Raw genomic sequence first — 22,184 nt, 5'->3', positions numbered from 1 at the left:
ATATGAATATCTGAATTTGTATTTGTACTCTAGGCGTGTGGTCTCCAAACTGCGGCTGGCCTGGATGCAGCTCTTTGCTTGCCTTTATCTGGCCCTTGAGGCACTGTTCCTCCCACTGGCACCAATGATGGGACACTATTCCTCCCACTAGCACCAATTATGGGACACTATTCCTCCTACTGACGCCAATGATGGGTGAACTGTTCCTCACATTGACACAAATGACCGGGCACTGTTCCTCCCACTGGGGGCACTGTTCCTCCCACTGACACCAATGATGGGGGCACTATTCTTCCCACTGGCGCAAATGATGGTGGCACTGTTCTTCCCACTGACGCCAATGATGGGCAACTGTTCCTCCCACTAGCACCAATGGTGAGGTGTTGTTACCAATGCCAGGACATCTACTCCTACTCGCCACAGTTCAGCCCCTCTACAGTCTGAAGGATATTAAACTGGCCCTTTGTTTAGAAATTTTGGAGACCCCTGCTCTAGGCAAACCCACAGTTGCAGTTTAGGTCATGCTAATGTAGTAATGTCAGTTATATAACATTGACAGTGCCATTGTTAGTAAAGATGACCCACAGGGCTGGTAAGAAGAGTGCCCAGACCGCAAGTGCATGTAAATTTTTTTTTTAGCTAGCCTAGGATAAAAACACTTGTCTTTTTATTTGTTTGCTGTTTGCATACCATGGGGGGGGGGGGTTCCCTCTGGTGTCAACTGTAAAGCTTTAAATTTACAATAACTTTCTGTTCTAATGCTAATGGTCCAAGACAATAAGGAAATGTTAATTTCTCTAGCATGGACACAGACGGCAAGTGAAACACTTACTGCACACAGAAGGTTTTTTACCTTAATGCATACAATTAATAATACATGCATTAAGATAAAACAAAAACATTCTGCCTTTAGAACAACTTTAATGATTTCCTTTCGTTTGGAACAAAATTATAAATCTTCTCCATTATTGCAAGATAGTGGCCTTAGAACATTTTATTCCAAATTAGATTGGAATTGTAATAACACCTGTTTCTCTTCAGTAACCAGTAATGAATAGAGGGAACATTTTGTAGAAATTATTGGTAATATAATAATAAGTCTTGGAAAAAGCTATCTACATAGTTTGCCTTATGAAGGTTGGCATACCCAGGCTGTGGCGATCCAAAGGTTGTATCCATGTATTGCATATTATTTGCTCTTCATCATCTCTGGGAAATGTGTACAGGAATGCCGTCATGTGACTGCACACATTCATTTATAATCATCAAGTGGATAAACCTCCCCAAGACATTTGTTATTTAGGGAACACTTTGTGATCTTAGGATCATCATTTGTTTTCAATAATAATCTCCTCTCGTTACAAGGTTGTGTAAAGTTATTTTTTCCATTGTTTGTCATAGTGATAAATCGGACGGCTGCCAGAAAGTTATTTTGAAAAGTAAATGTGTTTCTGTCGGACGAGGACTATGGGAAGGCTGTGTATACCCTCCATGGTGGTCTGTAGAATTGGAGCATTTCTAGACACAGGCACCAGTATAGCCCAGACCTCCCATTACATTGCTCTTTGGTTTAGTAAAGCCCTAGTGCACCTGTTTCAAATTTTCTATACTTGTCTTGTTTGTTCTGTAGACATGTCTTGTTGTTTAAATTCTACTCTTCAAGGTTCAATTTGTTGTGCTTTCAGAGATGGTATTCTGCATACCTTGGTTCTAACGAGTAGTTACTTGAGTTACTGATGCCTTTCTATCATCTCAAACCAGTCTGCCCATTCTCTTCTGACCCCTGACATCAACAAGGAATTTTCATCCACACAACTACCGCTCACTGAATATTTTCTCTTTTTCTCACCATTCTCTGTAAACTCTAAACATGGTTGTGTAGATTAGCAGTTTCTTAAATACTCGGACCAGCCCGTCTGGCATCAACAACCATGCCACGTTCAAAGTCACTTAAAGAGGTTGTAAACCTTCGTGTTTTTTCACCTTAATGCATCCAGTGTCCCGCCCCCCGTTTCACTTACCTGAGCCCCGAACTTCCGCGGGTGCGGCCGAGTCATACAGTCGCCGTCTATGGACGCCGAGTGTATGACACAGGAGCGCGCCCGCAAGGTAACACCCTCGAGAGAGAGAGAACTTCCCAGAGGGGGTTATCTAATGCGGCGAGAGCTGCCGTGGGACCCCAGAACAGCTGGATCGGGGCCACTCTGTGCAAAACGAACTGCACAGTGGCGGCAAGTATGACATGTTTGTTATTTAAAAAAGAAAACACTGAACTTTTAGTATCACTTTAAATCACCTTTTTTCCCCATTCTGATGCTCGGTTTGAACTTGAAGCAAGTTGTCTTCACCACATCTAAATGCCTAAATGCATTGCTGCCATGTGATTGGCTGATTATTATTTTGTGTTACCAAACAGGTGTACCTAATAGTGGCCGGTGAGTGTATATGTAAAGCGCTGCATAAAGTACCTGTAATAATAAATATAAAATATTCTCAGTCACCAGATCAGAGGATAATTAAACCAGAAACATGCAGGCAAGCAATATTTTCGGAGGAAGGTACAATGGCAGCCTGTATCCTAGTACATATTTACTTTAAAATTTAGTTAGCCAATAAAGGATATGACTTATGCCAACTACATTCAATAAACTGCTATTATGCAAGTTTGAAAGGATTTTGTTCTTTGGACCTCAGATGTTGTGTGAGTATTTTTGGCAAATGTTGAAGACTGTGATCATTTCAGGTTTACAAATGATTTAAAAAAAAAAAGAAAAAATCTGCAGACAAGGACCTTATAGGTAACCCTAGGTAAGTATACGTATATAGTAGGAAAACACTGTGTACGTTTTTTAACATGTTTTTAAGTGAAAAAAAATTAGCCCTGTAATATCCCATAGCAGGTGAACAAAAAAACCTTAAGGCCTCGTACACACGACCGAACATGTCCGCTGAAACTGGTCCGCCGGACCAGTTTCAGCAGACATGTTCGGTCGTGTGTAGGGCCGACCAGACAATTTTCCGGCTGACCGGACAGGTTTCCAGCGGACAAATGTTTCTTAGCATGCTAAGAAACATGTCCGCTGGAAGCCTGTCCGCCGGACATGTCCGATGGTCAGTATGACTCATCGGACATGTCCGCTGGCCCGAGAACCCGCGCATCGCGTGGAAGCTTTGAACTTCCGGGTTCGCGCAAGTCGCCGCATCATCATCGTCGCCGCCACGTCACCGCATCGTCACCGCGTATTCTGTCCGCGTGGAATTTGGTCTGATGGTGTGTACAGCCATCAGACCAAATGATCCCAGTGGACATGTCCGATGAAAACGGTCCGCGGACCGTTTTCATCGGACATGTTGGGTCGTCTGTACGAGGCCTAAAGTGTAAGTAAAGGAAAAAAAAAAATTTAATTTAAAATAACAAACATGTTATACTTTCCTCCACTGTGCAGTTTGTTTTGCACAGGGTGGCCCGATCCACGTCTTCTGGGGTCCCTCGGCGGCTGTCTCTGGTCCTCCCTGCAAGTACTGACCACAGTCATGCGAGAGCGCTCGCATGGTGGTGAGTAATTGCAGGCGTGCTCCCGTGATACAGCGAGCGGCCATAGCCGCTCACTGTATCACTTGGCCCCGCCCTTGGCGCGCCGCGTCACTGGACGTGATTGACAGCAGCGCCAGCCAATGGCTGCGCTGCTCTCAATCCATCCGCTCTAGCCAATCAGCGGCCAGGCTGAGCGGCAAAGAGGATCTCGGGACTTTCGACAGGTCAGGTAAGTAAAACGGGGGCACGGGGGGGGGGGGGGCGTTATACACTGAAGTTCTTTCACCTTAATGCATAGATTGCATTAAGGTGAAAAAACATTGTCCTTTACAACTCCTATAAGGCTGATTATATATAAATGTAATTTTCATGTAATTTACAATTTGCTCCAATCCATTGGATCCCTAAAATCTTTCAGTGCTTCACGTAGATAAAGTATACTGGAAAAAAGTAGGTTAAGATTTAAAGAGATTGTTTTAGGACTAATCGTCTTTAAACAGATTGTAATTTTGCAAACCATGTGACTGTTTTCTTCTTTGAATGTAATGTATGTCTTCAAGTTGGTTGAAAGTGATTGGAATAGTAGTCAAACGCTATTACTAACAGCTGCATTTAAACAAATTATCAAATTATCAGTTTATTCAGTACGGTATTTCCAATAAGTATGAGTGCACTAAAACATAACAGCCATTTGGTGTGTGCAGCCTATTGCATTAGGGTTTTCATCCCAGAGCGCAAACACACGTGTGTGTATATTAGCAGAGCAGTGGACAGTGTCAGAGCAGAGATTGGTGTCAGTAGTTTTTATTCTTATAATTTTTAACAAAATAATATTTTTACTTTTCTTTTTTAAGGAGCCTTATTGGGGGCTTTGGTGAAATATCAAGGGTTTAAACAGACCCCTATTGTCCACCAGAGCTTCCCCAGTCCCTTTCTTTGCAGCCTCAGCTTCACTGGACAGTGAACTAATGGGAAGTACTCTGTGTTGAGCAGCTTCCTGTTCATTCAAACTGAAGCATGGTAAACATAGATTACTATGCTTTAGTTAAGAATGAACACAGGAGCGACCGGTACAGATCATTCACTGTGTTCATTCAGAAAAGGAATGGGCAGGTAAATACAATATTTACAGGCCCCGTCCCCCCCACTCTCCATCCTTAAACATCCTCTGCAGCAGCCAGCGGAAGAGGAGGGAAGCTTGCAGCACTGCAGAGGGGGGAGACAAGGGGCGCCAGGAAGCAAGGGAAATAGGCACTGCACAGGGTGATTTATGGTGTGCCCAGGCCCACCCTGTGCGCACGCCTATGATAACAGACAATCATTTTTATAGATGTCAGATTAGCTGATTATTTCCTATTGGTTACTGTAATCTGTGGCTTTATCCTCTTCAGCCTTGTTTGCAACCTCTTTAGTCCAGCTTACTTCTACACATGAATATTTACCTACTGAATGTTCAAAATCCTTTATTTCCTTACTGCTTTTGATTGCAATGTTTCCATACACTTGTCTTCCATGTGCCATATTTTTGTTCATTACTTTCTATGTTCTGTGTTACATATACAAGTTCAGATGTGTAAATGTAGAATGTATATCTTGTAACAGTTTAAATTGTACCTACTATTACACCATAAGCAGTTTCCATACAATGTAAATGCATTTTTGTTTAAATTCATACCACATCCAAGAAGCAAATATTGGCTTTATAGTCGCCTCATAAAGCCATAGTACCAGTTAGGCACAGTTTTGTGTGCCCAGCCGCTCCATAAGTGCCGCTTTCTATTGCTGTCTGGGATTTATAGGCAGCTTTTCGGTGATCAGGACTTGAAGAAGTAATTTCTCAGTCGGCACTTTTAAACCATACTTAAGTAAAAGCAGTCACGGCTGGATTTTGTTCGGGACCGGCCTGTAATGATTTCTGTACTGTTACATTTGTTAAAATATTTATGAATATTATATTTATGAAAGAGCACTGCAGACATCCAGGCTACTCGCATTCTGATCTGAAAAATGTGTTTTTGTTTCAGCTGGTTTTCGGAGAAGTTTTCGTCTCAGCAGGAAAGACAGAAAAACAAATAAATTCATGTACGAATGTAAGAAGAGCGACCAATATGATACAGCAGATGTTCCTACCTTTGAAGAAGTGGCATTGTATCAACGACAGCCTAATGAGAAATACAGGCTGATAATCTTGGTTGGTAAGTACAGGCTTTTTGTTAAACTTCACCCAACTTTTTTTTTCAAGCCGATTGCTCAGAACTTTTGCTATGATGTCAAATATTCAGTTGCTCCATCTGCTAATAATTTTCCAGCGTTTTTCAATTTCTGAGCTAAACCTTCGAATGTTGGAGCATTGAAAGCTCAGGGTGTTTATACAGCCAACATAATGTCACATTGTAACTTGGAAAGTATGGCGTAAACCACAAATAACAAAACGTAAAACTGATAAGCGGTAATACTATATGGCCCCTGTTTATTCTGCTTAAAATATGATTAGGTGTTGAAATCTAATCTTGTAATAATAGAAGTAAGAACTTTTCGCCATGGTCTTAGTTAGGTTTTCTTGAGACGTTTTCCGATTGCAGGGTCTAAGCTTGGATAGAAAGGTTTTTCATCGTCGAGCTGGCCTGAAGTAATCTCCTCAATAGCAATCAGATGGGGTTGGAAATAATGGGAAGAGTCAATTTTTCAAATGTTCTTTTACTCATAAAAAGAAAAACAAAACTGAGAGGAGGGATGAGATTAAAATTATCTGTTTAAATATCAGTGTTGGACAGTGTTCTTGAAAACTCAAGACTTGGATGAATATTGCATTCCAATTCTTATCCATTAGGTAATTGGACATGTTCAGACTTTTTCCAGGGCTGTAATAACCTTGTAACGCAAACCAATTAGGTCTAAAACTTTTTTTGTTCTCTATATTGTACGTTTGCTGTTGTCATAAAATGTACCTGTAAAACATAAGCAGCAGAGGTAGCATAATTAAAATCAGAACTGCACATCAGCTATTTAAAATGTATGTATATACAGATACGCCGCACCGCTGCCGCACAGTTTTGCCTTCGTAACATAGATATTCAACCCTCCCCACTCGGGCCTTTGACTGACCCATCACACACAAAACTTGTTTCCACATATTACAAGTCTCTTCTTCACTCCACGACTAATAGGGCTTGAATCACGGAAAAAAATATGGCGCTCTGACATACCGGAGTTGACAGAGGATATCTGGCAGGAGGTCCTTCCTCTCCAGGTCTCTATCGTTATCTCCTCTCGAGACAAGGTCATACAAGCCAAACTATTGTACAGGTCCTACTATACTCCCTGTTTGCTCTATCGCTTGAATACACTGGCCTCTGCAACCTGTTCTAGATGTAACAAGGCTGATGGCGCATTTTACCATATGATGTAGGAATGTCCACCGATTAGGAGATTTTGGTCAGAAATCACTGCCTTTTGTTAGTTTAATTACTCAAATACGCAACATATGCAACCTCTTGAGATGCCTATTGGGCTACATTGATGATGTATGTCTATCTAAAAATGTACAAACCGTTTTACGTACAGTCTTATTTTATGCAAAGAAATCCATAACTATTGTTGGGCAATTAAAGTCGAATAGCAGGTGCATTCACATTGAGCTGCGCGAGTCCAAACTGTAGTTTTAGGGCATGGCAGCCCACTTTTATTGAGTAAAGGAAAGTTCACCTATACATGATTTGCCCATGCAACGGTTTCTTCCACATAACATAAATTAACATAAATACCAAGCCACCAGGCTTATGTGTTGGCAGCATGGCTGCTTCTCTTACCAGTCCTTTGACTGTGTCATTCAACTCTCTCAGAACACTTGGCTCTCTAGCCTTCAGTCGCAGTGCCCTGCTGCGTGGCCCACCTCTGGCATGTATCTATAGCCAAATCCTTTTGTTTGGTTTTGGATAGAGTGGAGAAGGATTGGAATGCCTGTCAGGTTTTACTGTGGTTACAAAGATTCCTTCACTTTCTGTAAAAACGGTGATCCTCAGGACAGGAAGTAAGGAGAAATCTCCCTAGCAGCAACTCAGAAAAAAATGCTTTTTCTTAAGTTGTGTAGGGAATTGCTGCAACCTCTGTCAGATTTTTTTAGTGTCTGTTTACCTGTTGCAGATTTTTCCTTACTGCCTTTCTGGTATACTTTAACCACTTCAGCACCGGAAGGTTTTACCCACTTCCTGACCAGGCCATTTTTTGCGATACGATACTGCGCTGCTTTTTAATGACAATTGCGTGGTTGTGTGACGCTGTACCAAAATAAAATTGATGTGCTTTTTTCCCCACAAATAGAGCTTTCTTTTGGTGGTATTTCATCCCCTCTGCAGTTTTTATTTTTTGCGCTATAAACAAAAAAGATAATTTCAGTAAATAAAAATATTTAGGCCAATGTGTGTATTCTGCTACATATTTTTGGTAAAATCCCAATAAGCGTATATATTGATTGGTTTGCGCAAAAATTATAGCGTCCAAAAATAATTGTATATTTTTCGGGACTTTTTTATAATTGTTTTTACTCATAATGGCGGCGATCAGCGATTTTTAGCTGGATTGCAGTGGGCAGATTGGACACTGACACTTTTTGGGGACCAGCGACACCAATTCTGTGATCAGTGTTAAAAAAATGCACTGTCACAGTATAAATTACATTGGTAGGAAAGGAGTGAACACTAGGGGGCGATCAAGGGGTTAAATGTGTGCCTGGGAGGTGCTTTCTAAAAGCGTGGGGGACAGAGACACTGGAGGAAATTAGAGATCGTGTTTCAGCTTATCTGAAACACAAGATCTCTATTTTCCTTTCTGACAGATCAGTGGTTTGCCTTGTTTACATAGGCACACCACTGCTCCATTTCTCTACAGAATGATCGGCGGGTCGCGTTTGGCCATCGTGGCCTCCAGACCTGCCGATTGGCTCCCACTGTGTCTGATCACAGCAGAGGAGCGGCGCACCGCCGGTGCGCGCGCGTGTCCCCTACACTGCGCACACAAAATCACATACAGGTATATGTGTGGTGGGCGCTCCGGAATCAGTTAAAGTAGAGCTAAACACTCCTACTCTTCACATCCAAGGAAAGTTCCATCTTAGCCTCTGTTTGTTCTGCAGTTCACATTGGACTGCATATGTGACCAGCTATGACACCAAGCATTTGAGGACTTGGCAGCCTGGTTGAGAGCTGACATAGGCATATTAGCAATAGTTTTCACCAGAGGCATGACATGAATTTCTTTGTTTTAGGAATCTGTTGCAAATCATTGGGTTTAGTTCTGCTTTAATAATTTCACTGTGGCATGGAGAAGAAAGTGCTTAGAGTCATAATGACAACACTACTTTGTAAAGGAAAAGTTTGCATGTTACATGTTACACCCATATTTAGGGTGTAACATGTTACTGTAAGACTGGCCCCTGATCCCCCATTGTGACAGCTGTCGGGGCGTCTTCTCCCCCTGTTAGCTGTCACAATTTTAAAAAAAACATGGCTGTGTGGGGCTCTGGCCACGTCAAGTCATGAAGGCCTAATCCAGCCAAAATATTTTTTGTTTTGGGTAGAATAATTTATACAAGTGTTAAAACCTTTGTCTGGGTTTTTTTGCTGCCTCCTGTACTCAAAAATAAACCTTTGACACTTCAACAGTATTTTGAGTTCTCCATCATTTAGTAGATCAAAAAAAAATTGGGTATCTAAAAATTATCACTAAACCTCCTGTACCTAGGCATTCAGTGCCTGGAGCCTCGTAGCTGGAGATCTCGTATCTGACTGCTGGTGTCATGAGATTTGGTCTTACTGTTTTATCTGCTGAGGGCTTACTGAAGAGGAAGCTGCACTTGAGGACCAGTAGTGCATCTCCCTGCTTCTGCTTTTTTATTCTTTATTTTGCTTTGTACTACTTCCACCTCCCCTTCTGCTTCATGAATATACTCCCACCAGTCATCAGATAACCATTTATCAAAGGTGCTGTCCTGACATGAGTAAACACCATCTTGGTCCTTTCAGCCCCTTTCCACACAGTTAGGCCGCGTACACACGATCGGTTTAACCGATGAGAACGGTCTGATGGACCATTTTCATCGGTCAAAAAAAAGCAAACTTGCTTTAAAATTTAACCGATGGATTGCTAACCAATAGGTCAAAACCGATCGTTAGTATGAAAAACCATCGGTTAAAAACCTGCGCATGCCCAGAATCAAGTCGACGCATGCTTGGAAGCATTGAACTTCGTTTTTTTTTTCAGAACGTTGTTGTGTTTTACGTCACTGCGTTCTGACTCGATCGGTTATTTAACCGATGGTGTGTACGCGTGATGGACCATCAGTCAGCTTCATCGGTTAATCTAAGACAACTGTCCTTCAGACCGTTTTCATCGGATGGACTGATCATGTTTACAAGGCTTCACAGTGCAGAACAAAGCATGATAAGTCAGAAATGGGTCAAAAAAGAGTGTAGGGAGCCTACAAGAAATAATAGCCCATTGCCCTCTTCTAGCCTCTTAAGGTACAGCTACCACTGTATAAGCCCTTTTTATTACATACATAATTTAGAGACTTTTTAGATGCATGTTAGTCCTGAAAGCCCCATTCTGTTGATTCGAATGGAGATATGCAGGTCAGTGAATCACAAATTCAGCATGTGTGAATATTTACAGTCTATGCCAGCGTAACACATCTGGCGTAATCAAGTCTTGTTGGCCTATAATGACTTTTTAGAAGACTCCAGTTTTCTACTCGAAAAACATGAACAAACCCTAAAGGGGTAAAAATCATAATGTTCGGAGTAATTCACATGAAAAATTGTTTTTGAAAATTAGGTCATGCCAGCTTTATAAGACAAACTTTAAATTAAACAATAACAAAATTGTCCTGCTTTTCTTACAACCACAGTGTTGGCAACAGTGTCCCAAGGAAGTATATTATATTCGGGTATTCTGTGACATTGTTGTCATTTCACCAGCGCTTTTCCTGGCAGAACATCTAGAAACCAGCAAGGTTCCAGTAAGAAAGGATTGTTATAATAAAGCGTGACCAGGAACAGATACTGTACATTACTACTTAACCCTATTCTGTCCCAGTCATAGAAGGTGGATTTTGTGCATAACCATGCAAGCATCATTTAAAGCAAATCTGTCATCATCCCCAAAATTGGGCAAATCATTTTCCTGCAAAAGAGCCATTATACTTCCTTTTACAGCAGCCTTTGTCTTCTGCCTTTTCCTCTGTTCAAGTTTTGAATCCTCAACACTGGATAACATAACGAGTGCTGTGTTTCCATCTACTGGCCCCCTACGTTGCCACAGGGCTCAGTAATTAAAAGGGGGTCAAAGAATGGAACTATAGCAAGTGACCCAGAACATGGCATTCACATTAGCAGAGCGGTGGTCGAAGATCGTATACTGTGTAGATATGTTATCTTCTTTTTCAGAAAAATGCTTTAGGCATTTTTTTGGGGGATGATAAAGAGACACTTTAAAGGTATTGTAAAGTCAAGGAGTTTTTTTGTATCCTAATGCATTTTATGCATTATATATGCATTAAGATAAAACACCTTCCGTGTGCAGCAGCCCCCCTTACACGTACCTGAGGTCCCTGTCTGTCCAGTGATGTTTACGAGTGTCTCAGCTGTCTGAGATTCTCCCTCCTGATTGGCTGAGACACAGCAGCGGTGCATATGGCTGCCACTGCTGTCAATCAAAGTCATTTAGCCAATCTGGTGTGGAGACACTGAACTGGAGGGAGGGGCCAGGATCACAGAAGAGGGACCCGAGAAGAGGAGGATCCAGGCTGCTCTGTGCTAATCCACTGCATCAGAGCAGGTAAGTATAACATGTTTGTTATCTTTATAGGGAAAAAAACACGAGACTTTACAATCACTTTAATGTTGTGTCTTGAAGAAGACACGTCTGCTCAAATTATGAGGAATCCCTTGCTGTAATTTGGAGATCTTATATGGATTTTTCCTCTGGTTGGTTCTACATAGTTTCCCTCAAGCATTAAAGAAATTAGATCCCCCAGCTTACTGAGGAAAGTCATTGAACTGAACTTGAGGGAACTGAAAAGCTACAGTGTTGATATAACTGAGATATAAAAAAAAATAGTCAGGTGTGAAAAAGGATACCTGGTATACATGATTAATTAAGCTATTACCCAAGAAAGTGGGAGTCCCACATACTCAACAGTAAAAAATTTCAAATTGCAATGGAATTATATCTTAAAATGCTGTAGCCCTCACAAGCTGTTGGTAAATATTCAGCCAAGTCGTGTTATTAGATGTCGTATTTGTTCTATGTACAAGCATTAAGCATATCTAAACCTAAGAACGAAAATTTAATATATATATATATCCACTCAACAGAAGTTGATCAATCAGGTTTTGTTGAGCGTGGACTGACACACTCACACTGACTAAAATTCTATCTATGGTCTAGCAGTATATCCATCTTTAGATGTGGTGGCTGCATTCGTTGTTTTTTTTTTTTTTTTTTTTTAAGGCTTTTTTCATAATTTTCACACGATGACCCTGGCAGTAACACACTTCCTGTCCTAAGGTGACAAAGCTAAGTTACTGCACAATATGTATGAAGGAGTAGGGTTTTCACCTTAGAACAGAAAGTTCTAGGACTACAAAGGGTCTCACACTCTTCCCATCTCGTTTACATAGGCAGCAGGTGTTTTGTAGTTTACAGAGGTAACCTTGGCTAGACCAAATGGGATTAAATAAGTGAGGTTTATTGATAAGCTTTTCATTCACTCTAGGAATACAAAAACAAAACTAGATCTGTAATGTACTTGTTTAAAAAGTAAAAAAAATCTATGAAAAACTCAATAGGAAGGATCCATTTCTCTTTTTGATTTGGTTGTTTTTTATGACATGCTGCAGACTTTACAGTGGTTCTAAAGGCAGTTTTTTTTTATCTTAATACATTCTATGCATTGATATAAAAAACCTGTGTACAGCAGCCCTGCTCAGCCCCCCCCCCCAATACTTACCTGAGCCCCGTCTTGATCCAGCGATGTTGCACCAGAGCCTCGGCTTTCCAGGACTCTCCCTCATTGGCTGAGACAGCAGCGAGCACCATTGGATCCCGCTGATGTCAATCAAAGTCAGTAAGCCATTGAGGAGAGCGGGGACGGGGCCGAGCTGTGGCTCTGTGTTTGAATGGACACACAGAGCAGCAGCAGCTCGGTTTGGGGGCCCCATTGCAAGTTGCTAGTTATGGTGGGCACTCGACAGGAGGGGGGCGGCCGAGGGACTTGAAGAGGAGGATCTGTGCTGCTCTGTGCGAAACCACTGCACAGAGCAAGTTAAATATAACATGTTTGTTATTTTTAAACATAAAGAAGACTTTAATATCACTTTAACGAATAATAGATCATATTTTCCAGTCCCAACCTCTGATGTTCATACCCCCAAATAGTTTGGGTGGAAGCTGGTAAATCCACTGCATAGATTTTAGATTTTGTAAAGGGGGCACAATAGCTTGAGAAAACCCCACACTTACATGGAGAGAACCTACTGTCTCTGTGTAGACTATTCACCTGTTTGGGAATTTAATTCTGGATGCTTGAGATGCCAAAACCACAGTGCTAACCCCTAAATGGTTATGCTTGGCTGATTGTAATAGGACCAACAAACCCTTCAGGCATTCCCACTTGGCTTTCAGAATGCCGCTCCATTATTTCATCTGCATTAACCGCTTCCCGACCACCGCACAAACTTTTACGTCGACAGAATGGCACGGTTGTGCAAATGGCCGTATATATATGTCCCTTTTAATTTGCGAGCCGTGTGGACTCGATGTCCGTCGGTGTCCCGCGATCAGGTCACAGAGCTGAAGAACGGGGAGATGTCAGTGTAAACACAACATCTCCCCGTCCTTCCCCCTGACATGTCACCGATCGTCTGTTCCCTGTCATCGCGAACAGCGATCAGTGATGTGTCACAGCAAGCAACGCCCCTAACAGTTAGAAGCACTCCCTAGGTCACACTCAATCCCTTCAGTGCCCCCTACAGGTTAACTCCTTCACTGCCAGTGTAATTTTTACAGTAATCCGTACATTTTTATAGCACTGATCACTGTAAAAACGTCAATGGTCCCAAAATGGTGTCAAAAGTGTCCAATGTGTCCGCCATAATGTTGCAGTCACGATAAAAATCGCTGATCGCCGCCATTACTAGTAAAAAAAAAAATATTAATAAAAATGCCATAAAACTATCCCCTATTTTGTAGATGCTATAACTTTTGTGCAAACTAATCAATAAACGCTTATTGCGATTTTTTTTTTTTTACCAAAAATATGTAGACAAATACGTATCGGCCTAAACTGAGGAAAAACATTTTTTTATGTATTTAGGGCCAGATTCAGGTACCTTGGGTGTATCTCTGCGGCGGCATAATGTATCCGATTTACGTTACGCCGCCGCAAGTTTTTCAGGCAAGTGCTTTATTCACAAAGCACTTGCCTCTAAAGTTGCGGCGGCGTAGCATAAATCACCCGGCGGATTTCAAATTTGGCGGGTAGGGGGCATGTATCATTTAAATGAAGCGCGTCCCCGCGCCGAACGAACTGCGCATGCGCCGTCCCTAAAATATCCCAGTGTGCATTGCTCCAAATGACGTTGCAAGGACGTCATTGGTTTTGACGTGAACGTAAATGACATACAAGCCCCATTCACGGACGACTTACGCAAACGACGTAACTGTTAAAAATTTTGATGCGGGAACGACGGCCATACTTAAAGCGGGAGTTCACCCGAAATTTTTTTTTTAACATTAGATTCATGCTCATTTTGTCAAGGGGAGTCGGGTAGTTTTTTTAAAAACGAAGCAGTACTTACCGTTTTAGAGAGTGATCTTCTCCGCCGCTTCCGGGTATGGTCTTCGGGACTGGGCGTTCCTATTTGATTGACAGTCTTCCGACGGGCTTCCGACGCTCGCATACATCGCGTCACGAGTACCCAAAAGAAGCCGAACGTCGGTGCGGCTCTATATGGCGCCTGCGCACCGACGTTCGGCTACTTTCGGAAAATCGTGACGCGATAGATGCGACCGTCGGAAGCCTGTCGGAAGACTGTCAATCAAATAGGAATGCCCAGTCCCGCAGCCCATACCCGGAAGCGGCAGAGAAGATCGCTCTCTAAAACGGTAAGTACTGCTTAGTTTTTTAAAAAACTACCCGATTCCCCTTGACAAAATGAGCATGAATCTAATGTTAAAAATTAACATTTCCGGGTGAACCTCCACTTTAACATTGGCTGCGCCTCATATAGCAGGGGCAACTTTACGCCGGGAAAAGCCGAACGTAAACGTTGTAAATTTACTGCGTCGGCCGTGCGTACATTTGGGAATTCGCGTATCTAGCTAATTTGCATACTCAACGCGGAAATCGACGGAAGCGCCACCTAGCGGGCAAAAAAATAATGCAATTTAGATCCGACGGCGTAAGAGACTTACACCTGTCGGATCTAATGGATATCTATGCGGAACTGATTCTAAGAATCAGTCGCATAGATACGACGGGCCAGATTAGGACTTACGACGGCGTACATGGCGCTGCGCCGTCGTAAGTCCTTTGAGAATCTGGGCCATAGTTTTAGGGGATATTTATTATAGTAAAAAATATTGAATTTTTTTCAAAATTGTTGCTGTATTTTTGTTTATAGCGCAAAAAATAAAAACCGTAGAGGTGCTCAAGTACCACCAAAATAAAGCTCTATTTGTGGGAATTGGCAGTTAAAGCGACGCAGTGCAGAATCGCAAAACGTGGCCTGGTCTTTGGCCAGCGAAATGGACCGGGGCTTAAGTGGTTAATACGTGGATATTTCTTACTGTTGTATTGGCATAAATAACATTTTCTGCTTTTTTACTAAAAATGCATTTAAGCCAAACAAACTTTAGCAAGAGCATACAGCTACAGCCCTTGGTCCACAATAACTGTAAGCATAGCACACATGATTGTTATAAAGCCACTAGTATAGCTGTAGACGGCATAAATAGATCTGCAATCACCTAACAAATTACAATTCTTGGAAGCTCATGTCACATCATAGACAGCTATTGTTATAATGGATATCTTGCATGCCCCTGGATTTTAATAGGTGATAGAAAATGTATTTGCCTTTGCCAAAAGATAGTGTTTCATACAGTGCACATTTCCGTCTTTGAGTTAATTAAAACAAAATAGTAATTGCAAAAATATGTGAGCAAGACAAATGAACCTAATGCATTGTTTTCATAGATTAAGGTTAAATTGTGGCCAAAATAATTTTCCCTCTACTGAAGTCTTTCACGATTTGCAAGCCAAATACATAAAACTTAAAATAATACAAAACTAGAATGTATTTAGCAGGTCAGGTGCCATCTGAAATGATCTATAATTCTTATTCACCATGAGAAGTATGTTATACAAAACATTGTGGATTTTCATGAAGTGGAGTAGCAAGCGTAATGTTTTTAAAATCTGCAAACTATAAAAATGTAAAACTTTCACGTTGGTAACAGTAAAGAAGAGCTCTATATATCTAAAACCATTATTTATTTATTCTTGTGTGTAGAGGTGTTGAAACTCTTTTTAGTTTTGAATTGCAGACTGTGACCTTACTGGTGATATTCAACGTCTTAATGTTCACCAGGGTAGAAAGTGATTGCAAATCCAACATTTAACAGTTGTAACTGCATCAGGAATTGAGAGAAAATTTTCCGGTGGGGGCAGCTGCTGGAGAGAGGATTTCCTCTCACTTCCAGTTGTATATTTAACCACTTCAGCCCCCGGAGGTTTTACCCTCTTAATGACCAAAGCATTTTTTGCGATTCGGCACTGCGTCGCTTTAACTGACAATTGCATAGTCGTTCCCAAACAAAATTGATGTACTTTTTTCCCCACAAATAGAGCTTTATTTTGGTGATATTTAATCACCTCTGTGATTTAAATTTTTTGCGCTATAAACAACAAAAAGCGACACGTTTGAAAAAAAAAACATAAATATAATAAATATCCCCCAAAAACATATAAAAAAACAAATTTCTTTCTCATTTTAGGCCAATATGTATTCTTCTACATATTTTTGGTAAAAATCACAATCGAGTGTATATTGATTGGTTTGCGCAAAAGTTATAGCGTCTACAAAATAGGGGATTGATGTATGGCATGTTTATTATAATGTATTTTATTAGTAATGGCAGTGATCTGCGATTTTTTTTTTTTATCGGGATTACGGCTGACAGATTGGACAATTTTGACACTATTTTGGGACCAGTGACATTTATACAGCAATCAGAGCTAAAACCCCTTCCCTCCCCTCACTGGGAGGGAAGAGGTTAAACGGGGAGATCAAGGGGTTAAATGTGTTCCCTCAGTGTGTTCTAACTGTAGGGGGGATGGGCTATCTAGGACATGACAGAGATCACTGCCCCCAATGACAGGGAGCAGTAGATCCCTGGCATGCCACTAGACAGAACAGGGTAATGCCTTGTTTACGGGGCACGAGAGCACGCTAGCCCAGGTTTACGAAGGGACTTACAGGTAATTCCTTTTGCGCACCCATGCCATTCTGCTGATGTACATCGGCGTGCTCTGGTTGGGAAGCGGTTAAAGAATAACTCAATCTTTGTTGAGAAAATATATTTTTTCTCTTGGTGATATATGTACTTTGCAAGTTTTTTAACAAACTTTGTTGCATTTCCTACCTTTTGTTATTCTGAGGAAATCCATGTGTGTTTGTCTGTGCCCATGTGGGAAAGCTCCTATCAAACCTGAAAGGCAAAGGTCATAGAGTTTCCACGGTCTGGGATGCTTTAACTATATTAAAAATAGGGCAGTTGCTCTGGACCAACCAAGTTAGGTAGGGGGCCACTACCAGAACCTCCAAGAGTGCCAGATTCCAATCTCTGTAATTGGTGCAGAAGGACCCTTTCTTTCAAATTTGTTTAAGTAGTGACGTGGGTTGCACTTTAGAAAAAGAATGGCACTTTACCAATTATTTTGATGACTAGGAGGACTTATATGGGGTAATAGGTTATGCCCCCTGAATTTTTGCCTGTGTTCCACCCATTTCTTACAATAACCCTGTCCAGGGTCCTATTTCTGTATGGAACTACTTGGGGCACATATACTGCAGCCACCAGGAAGATACATTTGCCCGTATGCATTAATGCACATATTTTTCTCAGCAGTTTTGAAATGAATGCAGCTATAAATGAAAAGGCTTTAGTTTTTCTTTAAATGTATTTCTCATTTCTATATCATTCACTGAATGGTTTTTATATATATATATAATATAAATATTCTTGTTGGTCACCATACAAACATATTCGTTTTTGTATAGTAGATTTGCATATCTCAATATCTCAAATCTTTCCATGTCTGTGTGGATCTAGTGCGTCATATTCTTCTCTATGGTAAGACCACGTTAAAGACTCTAGTGCTCAACAAACAGAAACAGAGATGATTACAGATGTTGGGAGCACTTCACACATTTTTCTTCACGTTCAGCTATCCATGAAGAACAACATCCAAAGTGTCAGTGAAATCTTACGGATCAACACTCAGTGCTTGTTGTGTAGATCATGTATCCTGTAGCATGTCGTTAACTTGGTCCCAAAGGACACACTTGTTTAGGATTGAACATCATAACCTCACTTCATGTTTTAAACCACAAATGCTGTGTTTCTATTTGTCTTCCTAATGCAGCTTTTGCCTAGAACTTGGTAACACCTCACTGTTGATGTTCCAGCTCATACCCATGCAGTAAATAGTAATGTGATCTTCTTGAGCAACGTTTATAAATGCATATTAAATCGTACTGCAAAACATACAGTAGGTCAGGGGTAGGCAACCTGAGCACCCCACCTGTGGTGAAACTACAAATCCCATCATGCCTCTACCTCTAGGAGTCATGCCTATGAATGTCAGGGTCTTGCAATGTCTCATGGGACTTGTATTTTCACCACAGTTGGAGGGCCGATGTTGCTTACCCCTGCATTAGGTGATTATATTCTAAGTTGCACTTTCTTTTAATGTCTCCTTGCAGTTTCAACTATTTAACAGCCTATACAATCGAATTGTTACTTTCAGACTTTTGAGAAATGAACACTTGTACATACCTTAAAGAAGAAGTACAGCCAAAGTTAATTTGGCTGTACTCTTGTGGATCACAGAAGGGCAGTTCATTCTGCACTCCTGTGACCCACTGAAGCTCACTGTCGGCTGATGTCACAGAGCCGGTCCAGGTTTGGGCAAGATCCCAACAATGAAGTTGGGATCCACCCACATGCCTGGGCCGCCACTTTGCTTAGCCTCTCAGCGAGCTGCTGAGAGACTGAGCCGGCAACTTCCCCCCCTTCACAGCCCAGTACTCCAGCAAGCAAGGTGGAGCAGAGTAGAGAGCTGTGATTGACAGTCACCAGCCCTCTACTCAGGGAGCCCTGAGAACCGAGCGATCAGCAGGGTTTGATTGCTCAGTTCTCAGTGTTTGACCTGACAGGGGACAGACGCAGCATTGCACCGATGCTGCATCCACCTAGGTAAGTATGAATCTGAAAAAAATGCTTCTCTTTTAAAGCAGAGCTAAATTAAGTTAAAGTAAAGCTCTTTATTGCATAAGAGACATGCAACTAAAACATTTAGAAAAATGTAACAAAGTTAGAACAATTTAAATATAGATCTTTTCTGACAAATGCAAGGGGTACTTCTGCCTGTTACCAGACAACAAATAGGTGGTGCCGCTCAAGGCTTCAGCCGGGTCCTCTCCTATAGTACACTGCTGGCAGTGCTGGCAAGGACAGAGCTTATCCCAGCTCTAATGATACAAAAGACATAAAAGGTCACATCACTGCAAGACCAGACAATTCCCAACGTGTTTACCGCTGCCACTGGAGCTTAACTTCTGCCTGTTAATTCCATTCATGTAATAATGTTTACCTTTTAGCAATTTGACAGAAAACTTAGTAAGGGCTCATTCACAAGTGTCAGTAACTGCTCTGATAAAATCACATCTTATCCACTTGGGTTTTCTTCCCCCTGGCCGCACATGTAAACGAGCCCCAACACAAAATGTAGGGTTTAGGGACAGATATGTATTATGTTGAAGACCAAAAAGCTATCCTTACCTTTTATAAAATGTATTTCTGGTGGATCTTACCACTTGTGTTCTTGAGAAGTATAAGCCAGTAGGCTATCCAAGCAACATTAACTTAGAACTAAAATATCAGTTTTTGGATTAACTGAACCTTTAAATGTGTACTTGTGTTAGGCTTCTGCATAACCATCAGCAATTATTTTTTTATCTTGCCTTGGAATAGATCGAATTTTGTGTCTTGCTGCTGATGTTCTTCCATGAATGATGTGTTTAACCCAGAGGTCAGGCATGTGAGGTTATTTGGTGGAGTTCTCCCAGTGGACCATGGAGGAGGTTAAGGAACAGAATGAGACTTAGTAACTGCATACTACTTTCTTACACACTGGATTCAGCTGCTTGGCTCATGTGCACTTGCAGTGTTCTTTACAGAGTTCAGATGTGTTTTCATATGGTTGAATTTCGGCAGAGCAAAGTCACTGTTGACAGCGAAGCTGTGAACACTGGATATGCGTTACCTGAACTGTTTATTTTAATGTGTTCAGTTACTTAAACCCAATTTAAGTCAAATAAATATTCGGTAGGACATTGTACTACTAGCCTTAATTTTTTTAGGCTTACAATCATATTCCTGTTATTACAGTTGTGTGAGTGTGCCTGAATATGATTGAGCTCTACAGTAGGCACCAGAGTTTGACTGCATTGCCCAGTGCACTTTGTAATCTAGCAGTCCAGGTCAAACGTGCCCCCTTTCTTTTTCCACATTTCCCCTGAATGGATGCTTGTGATGAGAGGTGTGGCAGGTAGTCCTCTAATGCCTGGTACACAGAATGAGATTATCAGACAAATGATTGTCTGTTTTTTTCTTGCATGCTAATCTCATCGAAAATGAAGAGTTTACTAAAGTGACAAAAATTCTCGTATGACCGAATATAAATTCAGAAGTGATGTCATGTATTGTAGTGTATTTTTATTGTATTTTAGAGCGACAACTGTACTGATTAAATGGAAATCGAATGATCTGGTAACATATGAGAAACATTTTCATATTTGTCCCATCGGATATTATCAGATGAACGGTTATGATCGGCTCTCAAAAGTTGTGTACTAACAATCTGAGTATCATATGATCGATTTGAAAGCTGTATTTTTCATACGATTTTCTGATGGTGTGTACAGGTCTTTAGTCGGCATAGAGCAATGTAGTTGGGTGTTCAGGAAGTTGATTGCCAATTGAAGAAAAAGGTATTTTAAGACACTTCAAAGCAAAAATCTGTTCAATATTATTGCATATGGTGGTACAGGATTAGAAGAGAAGAAAAAAGTGAGACTTCAAGGGCTTATTTACATCAGGTGCAGGGGGACTGTGTTGGCCAGGCTTATCCATCACAGTACAGCCACCAGCCAAGGCAAAATACCGTGGGCCGGATTCATGTAGGCCTGCGTAATATTGTACGGGCGTAACATATCTCAGATACGTTACGCCGCCGTAAATTAGGGCACAAGTTCCGTATTCAGAAAGAACTTGCGCCCTAAGTTACGGCGGCGTAAGGTATGTGCTCCGGCGTAAGCCCGCCTAATTCAAATTTGGATGATGTGGGCGTGTTTTATTGAAATTTAGTGTGACCCCACGTATTTGACGTTTTTTACGAACGGCGCATGCGCCGTTCGCAAAAGAATCCCAGTGCACATGCTCGAAATTCCGCCGCAAATCGTCAATGCTTTAGACGTGAACGTAACTTACGTACAGCCCTATTCGCAAACAACGTAAAAATGTCAAAATTAGATGCGAGAACGACGTCCATACTTAACATTGCGTACGCCTCATAAGAGTAGGAGCAACCTTACGCCGAAAAAGCCTAATGTAAACGACGTAAAAAAATAGCGCCGGGTGTACGTATGTTTGTGAATCGGCCTATCTATCTTATTAGCATTTTCCTTGCATAAATCGACGGAAGCGCCACCTAGCGGTCAGCGTAAATATGCAGCCTAAGATACGATGGTGTAAGACACTTACGCCAGTCGGATCTTAGGGAAATCTATGCGTAACTGATTCTATGAATCAGGCGCATAGATACGACGCCGCAACTCTCAGATACGACGGCGTATCTGGAGATACGCCATCGTATCTCCTACCTGAATCCGGCCCCTTGTTTTTCATTAGGGCAATTCACACCACAACATTGTGTTGTGCTCTGAAAATATAATACTGCATGCAGTACAGATTTTTTTCATTGAAGCGGGTTGCAATACAAACAGTGAATAGAATGTATTAAAATGTCATTTAACATGTTACTAAACCCAGGACCCTGCATTCACTATATCTGGTCTTCCACAGTACACGGGACATGGAAATACAATTATTTTAGTAAATATAAACTGCTAAATACTTTTTCTCATCAGCGGTATATAGCAGTTTTATGACTTCTATCAGTGTCTGGTTAAAGCTTGTAGGAGGAGTTTTCATTCTCCTCTGACTGTACTATTAAGGTTGCATGACCCCTGGCCCTCTGTCCAGACAGTGCTGATTGACCCTGTACTGATCACACGCACCCTCC

General features: G+C 41.4%; 1 protein-coding gene across 4 annotated transcripts in view; it reads left to right on the top strand.

The window, feature by feature from the left end:
• Positions 1-22,184, top strand: part of MPP7 (membrane palmitoylated protein 7) — a 537,461-nt gene that overhangs the window by 438,755 nt on the left and 76,522 nt on the right. For all 4 annotated transcript variants that reach the window (XM_040352591.1, XM_040352588.1, XM_040352590.1 and 1 more), the window contains one exon: positions 5,560-5,730. In XM_040352591.1, the coding sequence (XP_040208525.1) occupies positions 5,560-5,730 (171 nt within the window). The remainder of the gene's footprint in view (positions 1-5,559; positions 5,731-22,184) is intronic.

Source organism: Rana temporaria, chromosome 5 (genome assembly GCF_905171775.1).
Source record: "Rana temporaria chromosome 5, aRanTem1.1, whole genome shotgun sequence".
Lineage (NCBI taxonomy): Eukaryota > Metazoa > Chordata > Amphibia > Anura > Ranidae > Rana > Rana temporaria.
Note: the sequence above shows the minus strand (reverse complement) of the source record. Positions and strands in the feature narration are given on the sequence as shown.